General features: G+C 37.1%; 1 protein-coding gene across 1 annotated transcript; it reads right to left on the bottom strand.

The window, feature by feature from the left end:
- Positions 1–160: 160 nt before the first annotated feature.
- LOC103721084 (polygalacturonase QRT3-like) lies at positions 161–2,478 on the bottom strand. The gene is made up of 3 exons (XM_039124637.1): positions 2,117–2,478; positions 1,440–1,676; positions 161–1,359 (listed from the first exon to the last, which is right to left on the bottom strand). The coding sequence occupies exons 1-3, from the start codon at positions 2,348–2,350 to the stop codon at positions 349–351; spliced, it is 1,482 nt and encodes a 493-aa protein (XP_038980565.1). The 5' UTR covers positions 2,351–2,478; the 3' UTR covers positions 161–348.
- Positions 2,479–14,044: the final 11,566 nt, after the last annotated feature.

Genomic DNA, 14,044 nt, shown 5'->3' with positions numbered 1-14,044 from the left:
AATGGCTTATTATAGTGACATGAAGGTTAAGTATAGATAACTTATGTTGTGAATAACCATGTGTTAGCATGTCCAAATGGTATTAATGCATGTCGATGGTTATTGTTCACATTATTGTGCAAGGAAAGAGCTGAGGGGAATGCAATGGAAAACAGGCTCATTAGCTGTACAAAGAAATCCATCACTTGGTTCATTTCGATCAGGATTTTTGTTGTTATTTTCAGTATGAATTGTGCGAAGAAAGAAGAACAACATCAAGTCATAAACAATTGAATCAGAAAGGTGGTGTTCTGCGGGCGATTTTGAAAACTTTCCCCACCCCCCTCAACAACCATTTAAAACTAGAGTTCACCCAATACTGTGTACACATTGATCCACTGCCACGTAGACACTCGCTGCCACTGTCATATCTGACTCGATCACCACCCGATTTCCCGATGTGTTCCGGAGCGCATGGTTCGGACATGCTGCATCAGCAAGTAGCGTGTACTGCACATGCTGGATCCGGTCCGGGAATAGCAGCATCGGCGAGAAATCGACGGTCCACGTGCTCCTGTTTCCATCCACCGATGCCTTTGCCACCGTAGATCGTAATGTCATGCCTCTAGCAACATTATGCTGCACAGTCACTTGATCAATGTTCGTAAATTTTCCCTTTGATTCATCCAATTGGACGATATCGATACCCTTATTGCTGCCGGAGAACATGTTGTCCACGACAATAACACCGTTGATCACACCGTTCACCGATTTGAGCACCACATTGGCATCGCCAAGAAAGAAAGAACTCGACACAAGAAGTTGGACCGGGTCCTCCGAAACGATACCAGTATAGTCTAAATAGCAGTTGATGATTCGAGTCTGGGTTAGCCCGGGTAATTTCAAATATATCCCCGTCCCGCCCAACCCTGTGGCCTTATTGTAACAATGAACTCCCGTCAGGGTGTTAGCCTGGCCGGAGACCAGAATTCCGATCGCCGCAGAGAAAATGACCACATCGGTGACGGCATTGTCATTGCCCGCCAAATTGATCCCGGTGCCGGAGAAATCCTTCTCATCAGGGTCGTTGCCGGCAGTAATATGTTGGCCTAAGAATGAGTTTCTGATGTAGGTTTCATGTCCTGATCGAACCATGATGCCATCCGATGTGAAATGGACGATGTAGCAGTTATCGATGGTCGTCCGAAGGGAGTTCACGACGGCAATGCCGCCGCCCCGAAAATTGGAGTCTAGCATTAGGCCATCGAGAGTAACATACTCATAGCTGAAGCCGGAGGAGGCTGAATTGGTGGAGTCGAGCTCAATTAGATATCGGTCCGTTGGAAACTCATCCGACGCTCGCAGTGAGCCACTATGGATCTGTTCCAATTAAAAGTTAGATTAGCATCAAGAGACTGTTTAATTTCAAGAAAAAAAATAATTACAGAGATGGATTTTACCTTAAGATTGCCACCTCCAGCGGCAGGTAATGTTATAGGAGAACTAATCAAGTATGATCCACCATCTAAATGGATTTCAGCACCACCAAGATCAGCGATCCCAGGCATCAAAACACGATCAGACGGGGCTTGGAAGGCATCAGAGATGGCTTTGCCGATTGCTTCACCAGAATCGGTGCTCCCAGTTGGGTCAGCACCATAGTCTATCACATGGTACACCCGCGATCTCGATGTAATCTGCACCGTTCATCACCATATGTCACCATTGGCAATTTACGGTAACACATAACATCATAAGCAACAAAATTTACCAGAAAATATTACTAGAAAACAAAAGGTTTAAGAATTTAATTTTGTTCCTTAATTTAGCAATGTGTAATACTTTGATTGCAGAGAACGTTGGGCTTTTAGTCTGCGTAATCTTCACGAAATGATCTTTGGAAACAAGAATAGGAAAGACATAACAAAAATAGTCAAAAAAAAATCTCAGCAGACCCCATGGCCTTACGTTTCTGCGACATTGACTGCCCCGGCAAACGTCTCACATTAGACCATGACCCAAGAAGTCCAAAATCTTTTTAGAAGTCCAAGAAGACCAAGAAAGAAGAAGAAGAAGAGCAAATGAGAGTTCTAGAGAGAGAGAGAGAGAGAGAGAGAGAGGGGGGAAGGGGGGTTACCGGTGAAGCCGGCGAAGGGGCCGTTCCGGCGGCGAGGGAGGCCTTGAGGGTCTCCAATCGACGAATGACACGCTCGCGTTGGCGGTACGGGCCACCGGAGAGGCCAAGATTGGCGGCGCCGCCCACCGCCGGATAACTTCCATGAGCACCGGCTAGCGCGACAAGGCCCACGAGGCCCATTAGCCCAAGAACCATTAGAAGGTCTCCCACCCCGCCACCTTTTCTTCTCCCCATCTTTCTTGGGAGGAGCTCCTCACTAAGACATCATCTATATATGCCGCTTCTCCTAATTGCAGTATATTTTGTTGAAGGAAATGGACAAGAGAAGAGACAAAAGAGAGAGAGAGAGAGAGAGAGAGTATAGGAGAAAGAGATGGGGAGGGGGGTGGGAGATTTATAGATGTACAAGATGGTGATGTTATAACTACATGTATTATAATAATGAGGAGTGCATGGGAAGAGAAGGCTACAAATGGAGGAGAGAAAGATGTCTCAGGTAAAGAGGGTGGACCCCTTTGAGGTGCCTCTTTTGAAAAAGAGGAGTCACACATGGGCCTTTGAGTTTCTGTTTCTTAGTAGTAAAATGCTTTGCTGTGAGAGTTTATACCATTAGATGGGGAGTGGATGGTTTGGAAAGGAGGAGGACATGGTGAGAATCAAAGATGTTTTAGTGGGGATAGAAAAGTTGCTTTTGGTTTGTGGGTATTCCTTTCTTTTTCTTCCTTTAAAGGTTCTTCCTTTCTTTGTTCCTTCTGTTAGGTATGGGGGTGTGCCGACTTGGCAGAAACCAACATCAAAGTCCACAGCTTTCTAGGTTTTCTTTCCACAATAGTGGCAATATGGTCTTTATGTTCTGTTTTTAACTATTTAGGCTTGGACTAGAAGGTTAGAAAAATCTACTATAGGAGATTGTAGGCAATTTGGACTGATGGTTTAAGGCTAATGTAACAACCTAGTACCTCACCCAAAATGGCTAGCCGGAAGTTATTATTTGAGTTCCTTTATCCTATATAAATATCCAAGATCTATCCAGCGAATAACTGATGTGGAACTAAACACACATCCGCATAGATCCTCATATATTTCCTTCGTTCAAGCCCTGACGTCCTTGTTAGGTTAAGGGTTTAAATCTATTCAAATCTAATCATAAACACCACGACTGGCTCGTGGTCGGCCCTAATAGATTCGTGCTGCAGTGTACCCTAGTCCACATTGGTTATTTGCTAGATAGATCTTGGGTACATATACAGAATTAATGAATCCAAATAATACATTTCGGCTAGCCATTTTGGATGAAGTCCTGGGTTATTACAGCTAATTTCTTTTAAATCGATCCACATCACTCGTATTTATTTAGAAACATATATTTATTCTCATGATTAAAACCGATCAGGCTAGTAAATTACTTAGCAATTGGACCAAGTGACTTAAAATCAAATTCTGCACCCGACAAGATTTACCTCTATTATGTCACTCATTTTTCGTGAACCTTTCGTGCCAAAAACTGCTTTGACATTTGAATCAACTTGGACCATAGATTGTAGCAGATGGAACACATGTTTCTTAGGCAACTTAAAGTTTTATTTGATGTTCCAGAACTTTGAAACATGTGGTGCTGCATTGATCTTGAGTTATTTGAGCTTTGCTTTCAAGATTATCTTTCTTTTGGTGCTAGCTGATGTTGAGTAGTTCCAAAAAAGGACATGATTCAACTTCAAACCGTTGCTCTTCCTGGAAAGGTAGGCAATGACAGAAAATGTTTCTCCTCCTTTGATGGGGATATGGACATGACTCATGTTGCTGACCAGCCTAATCTGGTGCAAATTAGGCGACTATCGCTATCTAATGTCAGCCTATTGGTTGATTTAGATAGAAAATCACATTAAAGTCCCCATGCCTAAGCCCTTCTTTACATCCAGCTTTGCTTGAGCATTTTTATTTTTTGGGCACTTCACACTTGAGAAAAAATACAGCAGGAAATTAAGGTGGTTAAAATTGGTGTAAAAAGGAGAAAACACTTATGTCTTATTTTTTTGAATCTTTCATTAATGTCATTTTCCTATCAATGTCATGCTTCAGTAACTCAAGAGTGGTCTATCACTTCATTTTTGCTCCTTGACATCTAAAAAAAATAAACCAACAATAATAATAATAATAATAAATGTATGTATGTGTATATATAAATAAAGTTATATATATATATGCTTGACCTTTTTTTTTTCCTTCTGCTTTATTTCTGCATGCGCCATTAACCGCAAGACAACCTGTGGGCTCCAGTCACACTGAACACAAAAAGCTATCAAAAAATAAAACTTCCAAGTAAATATATCTTGCAATGAGTTATTATGGATGGAAAGAACTATAAAATAGTAATGAGAAAATGACATTAATTATGTCGACTTTATGGTGGAGTAAAGAAGACGAGGAATGCTATTTCCTAGGTGGTGAGAGCTATGTTGTTTCACCTGCTCCTGCCGAGAAATAAAGTAACCTTGTCTTTTATTGGCCTTGACACCATTGCCCTCTTATCCCACTGTCTGCATCATGGACCTCCGTTTTAACCTGTTTACTTATGTGGATATGTACTCAACCTATCAATCAGATTAGATTTTGCTGATTATTTAAATACATTAAACATAAAAATGAAATAAATAGGGCATCCAAATAAAATGAGAGGGAGAGATAGAAAAGAAAATTAAAATGTAAAAGATAAATTTTGATCATGTTATATGCTCGACGTTTTTCTTCAGTTTTCTTATTCTTTTAATTGATCATGAGCTGCATGATTTTGTTGCCACACATCGGAACCAAGCCTTGATGAGGCCATGACATGCTATACTGTTACTGTTTTTTCACGGGCTAAGAATAGGTTTGAAACCTTTAAATGCATCATATTGTCTTATCCTTATATTGGGTTCTCCTGTATAAATGTTGTATCATTCATATCCACATACAAGAAGAGGTGTCCGCGGAGTAGATCACTATGCGGAATAGATTGACCTTGCTCGACAACTCATGCCACTCTCACTCTCTCATTTGGTTCCTACTCAAATTTAACACCTACTATAAGATAAGACTTATCACTACTAAAGAATAAGGATAAGATTTATCACTGCTCAAGAAAAAATGATGACACTTATCACTGCTAAAGGATAAAAATAAGACTTATCATTACTAAAGAATTCTAGTAGAATAAAACAAGAATAGAATCCTAAATCATTAAAACTAATGAATAACTAAACAAAAATCCTAATAGGATATGGACTTGGCAATTAATCTCAATAGTGTTTGTCAATTTGATGAATTGCAAGTAGATAGGAGGACAAATACTCTAGTTCATAATATACTGGGACATGGATGATATAGAGGCATGCTATGTGACTTTAGATTGCAATCCAACTTACAATGAGCTATTAAGTTTGAAAGCAAATTCCAAACCCAATCCAATTATATTCTCCTCAGTCAAACCTATTTGTTCCGGGTATTTTGAAGCAGATTTACTTACGGTATTTTTTCTATTATCTAATAGAAGAAAATAAGTACTTTGAGGAAGTTCCTATAAAGAAGGATATTTCAACTTATGTTGAAGATTCCAGAAAGAGAAATCAAAATTTTTTAAATAATATGGATAGAGATTGTGAGAAATGATATCTAGAAACTTGGAACAACGTCAAAGATAATCATCGGTAGAAATGCTTAGCAAATGGAAATCCATAAAGCCAACCTCAAATAAGAAAAAAAAAAAAACTAGATAATTGTGATTGTAGTGATCCAAGAAATAACAATAGAAAGTCAAATAATATTATATCATTCTTTCAATTATCAATAAAAAATAATTATTTGCAAAACTTAGGCCTAGATCAGATACATTCAACAAGTGAATTGGAATGGATTTGATTCCCTAATCAATTTTTGTTCTAAGTTTTGATCAATATGGCTCCAATGCTGCAGAGTCGATAGACAACTTTCTGGTAGTCATGGATCTTGTGCTCGGACTCGCACTTGGCCAATGGGTGTGAAGTAATGAACGAGTCCAAAGTCCAAATTGTTTTGGGACTGGGCTCACATTTTAAGTCCATCCAACCCTTCATTCCTATATGCAAGTCTAATACGCTCTATGAGCAAATTCTTCAGCATATTACACAATAAATTGATCAACTAACAATGCTGGCTTCCTAAGTTTTCTCCACCCAAAACTCCTTTTTCTAAAGATAGCAACGAGACAGTGGCAACAATGATTGTGGGTAGGTTAATGTTCCTCTGGCGTTTTCCGTTCCAACTGCCATTCCCACTTCGAAGAAAAGAGAGGCATCATGATGTTTTCTTGCCCTTACTTGACATCAACTTCTTTCTTTTCTTTTCACCAAGAAAAAGATCTTCTCCTTTTCAATTGAACACAACAAAGTTAGACATCACAACCTTGGCACTAGTCCCTCACAAAGCTCCAATTTTTAGGTGCATTTAAGAGAGATGAGATAAGAAGTGGTCAGTTCATAGGAAAGAGTTGCAACCAATGTAAGGTATTCTATTCTGACAACAGATCCAGAGCAGGGAACTCGATATTTTGGTGTGGAAATTGCATTTGGAGCAATAGTTATTTCTTTCTTGCAGGGGGAGCAATTGTTGGATGCAGAAGAGCAATTCATTACAAGTGCTTTTATATGTGTTGATGGAACTCTGAGGCATTGGAGACAGCCTTCTAATCCAATCAAATGGGCCCAACACAGCCCAAGGATACTGAGTAAACCACCTTATAGCAATCATTATAAGCCACTATCAAAATATTGTTTTAGGCTTGTAAATATGGCTTAGGTCCGTATGTAATTTAAGTGGATAGTAGTTGTGTGTAACTCGAATCCATTGCCCTCCCTTGGTGAATGAGATGGAGTCCTTGTAACATTCAGAGCAATGGTGGATGCAACTCAAGAGTAGTTAGGGCTGAAAAAAGATCAGATACGGATCGGATATTAGTAATATCGGTATCTATATTTTTTCAATGGATATAAGTATAAATATAGATATTAAATAGATACCAAAAGTTATTATAAACAGATAAAGATACAAATATGATATTAAGCATATCCATGTTTTTTCTAAATGGATGCTAATACAATCAAATATTATTTTGGGTAGAAATCAGAGTTGAGTATAATTCAATAATGAAAACTAATTTCGATGATATAATTATAAATGATATGAATGGGATCTATTTTTCAGACCACATGTGATGCATATAACAAGGTAATAGTCTAAGGCATAGTTATTAAATATAGACTAGAAAAAGATCTGGCCCAAAATCTGCATCGATAATCTGGCCGCCAGGTCAACTAGTTTGATCAAGTTTGCATTGGAATGTATTTAAAAAAATAAAATATAAATATTAATAGAAATGTTGATAAACTTTTTTATATTAAACAGCATACTTTAGGTCATGTGGATTTATATTATACACTGCCCTTTGTTTGTAGCATAAATAAAAAAAATACCAATTATGTATTTTTTTTTAGAAATCTTGTAAGTAAATTATATATGTTATAGGAATTCATAGAAAGCGATGTTCTCAGTTATTCTAAACACTAAACCTTTTTGAAAATATCATAAATAATAAAATGAAGTATATTATTTTTCATTTTCAATAAAAAAAATATCGATTTTTTTATGAAAATAATTACTTATTTAAATGTCACAAAATGCTACTAACTCAATTTTAAGATAGCAGTAAATTTTAAGGTACACTAAATCTGTAAATTATCATGCTGGGAGAGCAGTAAATCTTTGAAGCCCTGTTCTGGCTCTATCCTGTTACCACTTCACTAAGTTGGAGCACCTGAGGTCTTTTATTTTTGCTGAACTCTTCCCCTGTTTCAGATCCAAAGCAGATACTCTGTTAAAATTCTTTACCTCCCCCTATGTATTCCCTCCTGTCAATACCTTCTTCCCCTAGTAACAAAATTGGAGGCTATGCCTCCCTTTATATCAAGAGGACACATCTGTGGTACATTGGAGTTTGAAAACTTCTCGTAGTACCGGATACAAGAAAAAAAAAGGTACCCTCTGAGACATCCAAAAGTTACAACAATCTGAGTAACATGGTAAGAAGCGTGCAAGACAAAAGGTGGCATCAAATTAAATATATTCTACGTTATTCTCGCCATTAGAATAAATAATATTTGATTAAATAATCTGAATCTATACAATTAAAGTATGTGTTAATAATACCTGTCAAAGAGGCCTTAGAGCATGTTAGAATAATTTTAGAAATCACGTAACAACTTGTATCAGGCCATATTATTTTCTTTTATTAGCGTGATCCTGTATTGGTCGGTATTATTTTTCTTTATCAGCATGATTTTGTTTGAGTAATTTTAGGGATCACATAACAACTTATATCAGTGAATATTTTTTTTTTGTTAGCATGATTCTACATCAACCTATATTATTTTTTTATTGAGTCTGTATAAGAATATATATAATTATGAGATGTACCGAATGTGACAAAGCAGAGAAATAAAATTATTTTTTTCTCTTTTTTTTATTTTTCTGTCTTGTATATATTTTAATAGAGCAGAAACTGAACTGAATAAAACCGCCTTAAATAGCTCTCAAAATTGAACGCCCAACTTGGGCCATCTCCAAAACCCAAAAATAAGAAGATAGTATCGGAATATTTTCCTCAAAAGAACTCAAATAATCCACAAATAATTTAATTTTACTGAAACAACCAGTTCTAATGCGTACATTTTCGACGTTGTTTTCTTTCAATCCACAATAAAATAAATAAGTTAAATAGTACCTGTAGATCGGTCCGAGGGATGTAGTCACTGTCTTTGAAAGAGACTTTATGTGTACTGGATTCTGGCGATCCCTCCCAAAGAAATAACGGACCTTTGAATTTGCACGTGCACAGTATTACAAATTGTTTTGAACTCGGCAGAGACTTTTCTGTATACTCATACACGATAATCTGGTGGGCAATAAAGAGAGTATAAATAAAAGGGCGAAAAAAGAGCTTGAAAGCTCTCTACACGTGAAACTGTGAAGAAACAAAGTTTTGAAATCAAAAATGAGAAAATGAGAGAACCCCTTTTTCTCTCCCTCTCGGTGTGGCCTTTTATAGGTTTCACCTAGAGAAACATTGGTCTCCAACGTTTCCTATTCAAGACAGTTTTGATGGCTGTCGTCCGTTGAGCTCTTCAACAGGCAAATCTTCAAGGATCAGTCTAAATAAGAGATGGTTTCATAACCATTATTTTCAAATTTCAAAAACCTCTTACGTTCCCCACCATTTTTGAACTTTCAGAAATTTTTAAGATAATTTTGAAAATGACAGAACTTTAAAAATTCAAAATACGAACAATTAGTACACTTAGCTTTTGATGAAAGGTGTCTTCCAGACTTAAACCTTCATCTATTTGTATTTCGCCATCCACACTGGTCCGAAGTGAACAAAATCTTGAACTTGGACTTTATATATAGATTTTGAGAATACCGAACAATTAAGAGTTGACCCTGCATGTGATCGAGGTAGCGCATTATGGCCGTGCACGGGTATCTTATTTTGTGAGTGTCTCTTAGAGAATAAGCCCTAATTCTCTATGTGACTACGGCCCCACAGTCACACTCATATTAATGATATCTCCAAGGGTATAGTGCATCTTTATACTCTGCTATAATAACCTTGATATCCTATCTAGTACAGTTGAGCACCTACTCCATAGAGATAGGTAGTGAACTAAGTTCACTTTAAATTTGGTGCTCCTACCAGCCACTCGATCAGCTTGTTTATCCCATTGAACCTATGTCTTAGGATCTCCAGTCGGATGGGTTGGGTTGCCGATGACGGTGACACAAAAATAGGCCTTAGATCCATCCCCCTCGAAGCATATTGAACTTGTCCTCTCGACAAGCCCTTGGTCAGATGATTTACCAAGTTCTCCACTGATTTGATATAACTTGAAGTTATAACTTCAGTAGAGGTGAGCTTCTTTAAAATTTTATATTAAAGCTCAATGTGCCTAGACAATTTCGAGTTGTGATTTTTATTTTTTACTTTTGCTATAGTCGCCTGATTATCATAGTTAATTAGGATAGCAGGAATAGGCTTATCCATCATGGAAATATTTGATAACAGACCCCTAAGTCAATCTGCTTCTCCACCAACTAACTCTAAGGCTACCATCTCAGCCTTCATGGTGGATCTAATAATCAAGGTCTGTTTGGAAGATTTCTAAGCGACTGCACCATCACGTAGTATAAAAACAAATTCACTAGTGGCCTTAGTGTCTTCGGAATAGGAGATCCAGTTAACATCACTATACCGTTCTAGTACAGTGGAAAAACTAGAATAATATATCTTGTAGTTAATAGTACCCTTCAAATATTTAAGAAGCCTTTCTATTGCATCCCCATATATCTTATCGGGGTTACTTTTGCTAAAATTGTGACATATTAATTACCAAAAATTAAAATATCATCTACGTATAAATATAGGATAATAATAGACTTATCAAATATTTTTCAATATACACATTTATCGAAGTCACAAATGGTAAAGCCATATGATAAAATGACTTGGTCAGACTTTTTATGCCACTGTCTATGAGCTTGTTTTAACCCATATAAAGATTTAACTAGCTTACACAGTTTATCTCTTGACCAGAAGCTACAAAATCTTCTGGCTGCTCCATATAAATTTTTTTGGTCTAACTCGCCAATAAGAAAGACAGTTTTCACATCCATCTGATGGATTTCAAGTTTATATGATGCTGCCAATACTATAAGCACTCGAACTGTAGTTATCCTGGTGATTGGCGAATAAGTGTCAAAATAGTCCATTCCTTTTCTTTGACTAAAACTTTTAACAACTAATCTAGCTTCGTATTTTTCAATGGATTTATCAAGATTTTGTTTTCTTTTAAAGATCCATTTGCATCCGAGTGGTCTAGACCCTGGAGGTAAGTCGGTTAACACCCATGTATTGTGTGTAAGGATTGATTCTATCTCACTTTAATGGCTTCCTCCCATAAAGGTGCATCACTAGATTTCATCGCTTCAACATATGTCAAAGGTTCATCTTCAACAAGGAATGTCTAAAAGTCATCTCCTAGGTTTTTCTCTATCCTAGGTCTCTTGCTCCTTCTAAGTTCAACATTAGGTTCTATTTCAGTGTTATCATTTTGTGATTTAGAGGATTCTTCTATTTTTAACTTTTTCTTTTCTTTCATAGGGAATGCATTCTCAAAAAAATACTATATCATCCGATTTTTTAATATTGTTCGGTGTGATGTCAGGTACATTTGATCGTACTACCAAGAATCGGTATGCATTATTATTTTCTGTGTACCCTATAAAAACTGCATCAAAAGTCTTAGGAGACAATTTAGTCATTTTGCTAGAGTTAATTTTAACTTTCGCAAGGCAACCCCAAACTTTGAAATATTTTAGACTAGATTTTCTACCCTACCATAACTCATATGGTGTTTTTTGGTTATCTTTAAATGGTATATGGTTAAGTATTTTACATGCTAAACTTAGAGCTTCGTTGAAAAGATCAAAACTAGTAAGCATGGAGTTAATCATATCAACAAAAGTTGTTGCCCAAGGTGACAAGCCAAGAGGGGGGGGGGGTGAATTGGTTTCTCTAAATTTTTATTACCTTAATTGAGTCAATTGATGAGTGAGTGAAGTTAAAACAATACACAATTCAAACACACAAGAAGTATAGTGGTTCGGTGCTCTCCCAAGCACCTACGTCCACTCCCCAAGCGACCCCTTGGGAATTCACTATAATCCCGTGGATTACAGTTGGATTATTTTCCGGGCTCACAATCCAAAAATCTTTACACTTTGGTTTTCCGGGATCACCAAAAACCTATGTTGGTTTTACGGGCTCACCAACAAACCTTGATAGTTGGTTTTATGGGTTCACCAACAAACCTACACCGTTGGTTTTACGGGCTCACCAACAAACCTTTATAAGGTGATTAAGAACAAGAAGAAAGATGAAACTCCTAGATGAGCAATTATAACAACTATGAGCTACTAAGAAGAGTTTAGAATATAGTTATCGCTTTGATGAGACTTCTCTCTTCTTTGTCAAGATTGCTTCACTCTTCAAGGGTTGATGGAGCTCTTAATGTTTCTTGGAATCTGCTCAATCACTTCCTTTTGGCACTTTGAATGAAGCACTTGGATGAAGAAAATTAGGGCTCTTATCTTTCTTGTGTAAGCTTTGATATTTTGCAAAAAGGATGTCTTCTCTGATGAATAGTGTCACTTTAAATAGTTTTCCTCATCCATTGGACACCTCCCATTGGTTAGATTTCAAAAACTAGCCATTACTTGCTGTTGGGAGGTCAAAAAGTACTTCTGCAGAACTAGCTGTTATGCTTCTGCCCGTGCTGGGGTCGACCCAAACTTTCTTGGGGTCGACTCAAACCACTGTTCATCATACTTGGGGTCGACTCAACTTTCACTAGGGTCGACCCAACTTTCACTGGGGTCGACTCCTGCTACATTGGGGTTGGCCCTCTCAGGAAACACAGAATCTTATATTTCAGCTGTTTTTCACTAGGATCGACTCAACACTTTTTGGGGTCGACTCAAGTTCCATTGGGGTCGACCCTTTCAGGGATTCCAGAGACACAGTTTTGAACGACACAGCCTTGGGGTCGACTCATGTTCAATTGTAGTCGACTCCATTGGGGTCGACTCAAGCATTCCTGGGGTCGGTTCCATCTGGGGTCGGCTTAAGGAAGCTTGGGGTCGACCCTCTCAGTAAATTCCAGAGACTTATTTTCTTGAGGCTTGAAGATGGGTCGACTCAAGCATGCTTGGGGTCGACTCCACTACTGTTCATCCATGCCATGTTCGCAGAGGTGTGTCTAATGATTCCATGATGTGACGGGATCGACTCCACCTTTTTTGGGGTCGACTCATTCCACACTTTGCTGCATCTTAAGGTTAGATTCATCCATACAATCAATGAAATATACTTCAAGCAATTTTGAATGTATGCCATGGTAGTGCTACATACTTTTAACAATAAAAATTACTATTATGCCCTTAAGAGTACGTTTCACTTGAAACTTTGCTGGATTAGAATTTAGAATTCACTATCCCTTTTCTATCGCAAATTTTATCTCATTGTTAATCATTGAAAGACATCTTGATCTCATTCTTCTAATGTATCGAGAGTGTCGAACTCAGTAATGATGTATCATATTAACTTGTAGTATTTAATTAGATATTTTCTCAATGGTTGTGTTAATCATCAAAATAACACTATCATCCTCAATCTCCCCCTTTTTGATGATTACAAAATATTGAGTATGAGCAGATTGATACATATCTTAAAATTAGAAAATTTGTTTTAGAAGAGCTCAAGTTGCTGAATTTCAGCTTTTCAAATTTGAGAGTGAAGTCTCTCCCTTTTTCATCCAAATATTGCCAATTTGAACTTATAATTTTCTCCCCCTTTCTTTTATATTTGGTTAAAGATGAAACTTCAAAAATTTGAGATAAAGCAAGAGTTTCAGGTTATGTATCGAGGTATGAGAGGTATGTGCCAAATTCAGAAATTTGATTAAAAGTTTAGACTTTAACATTTTCATTGTTACATATCGCTCCCCTTAAGTGTATATTATCTCCTATTATAATTTTTAAACTTGTTTGTCAACTTATTGCTATAATTTTCAAACTTGTTTGTCAACTTATTGCAACTTCTTTCTTTCCTTACTTCTTCCTCTTTTTGTTATCATCAAATAGGTGCATGGCAATAGATAAGTAGAAGCAGTAAATAATAAACAATCAAAATACAATGCCAAAATGGAACATTGTAGTACATTAATGCCAAAAATACAATGTTCTTCAATCAAAGTGCAAAGTATATCAACAAGGCAAAATACATATGAGAGCTAGATAAATTCT

The sequence above is a fragment of the Phoenix dactylifera genome, chromosome 1 (assembly GCF_009389715.1).
Source record: "Phoenix dactylifera cultivar Barhee BC4 chromosome 1, palm_55x_up_171113_PBpolish2nd_filt_p, whole genome shotgun sequence".
NCBI classification, from domain to species: Eukaryota; Viridiplantae; Streptophyta; class Magnoliopsida; order Arecales; family Arecaceae; genus Phoenix; species Phoenix dactylifera.
This window is presented reverse-complemented; position numbering and strand designations above follow the sequence as displayed.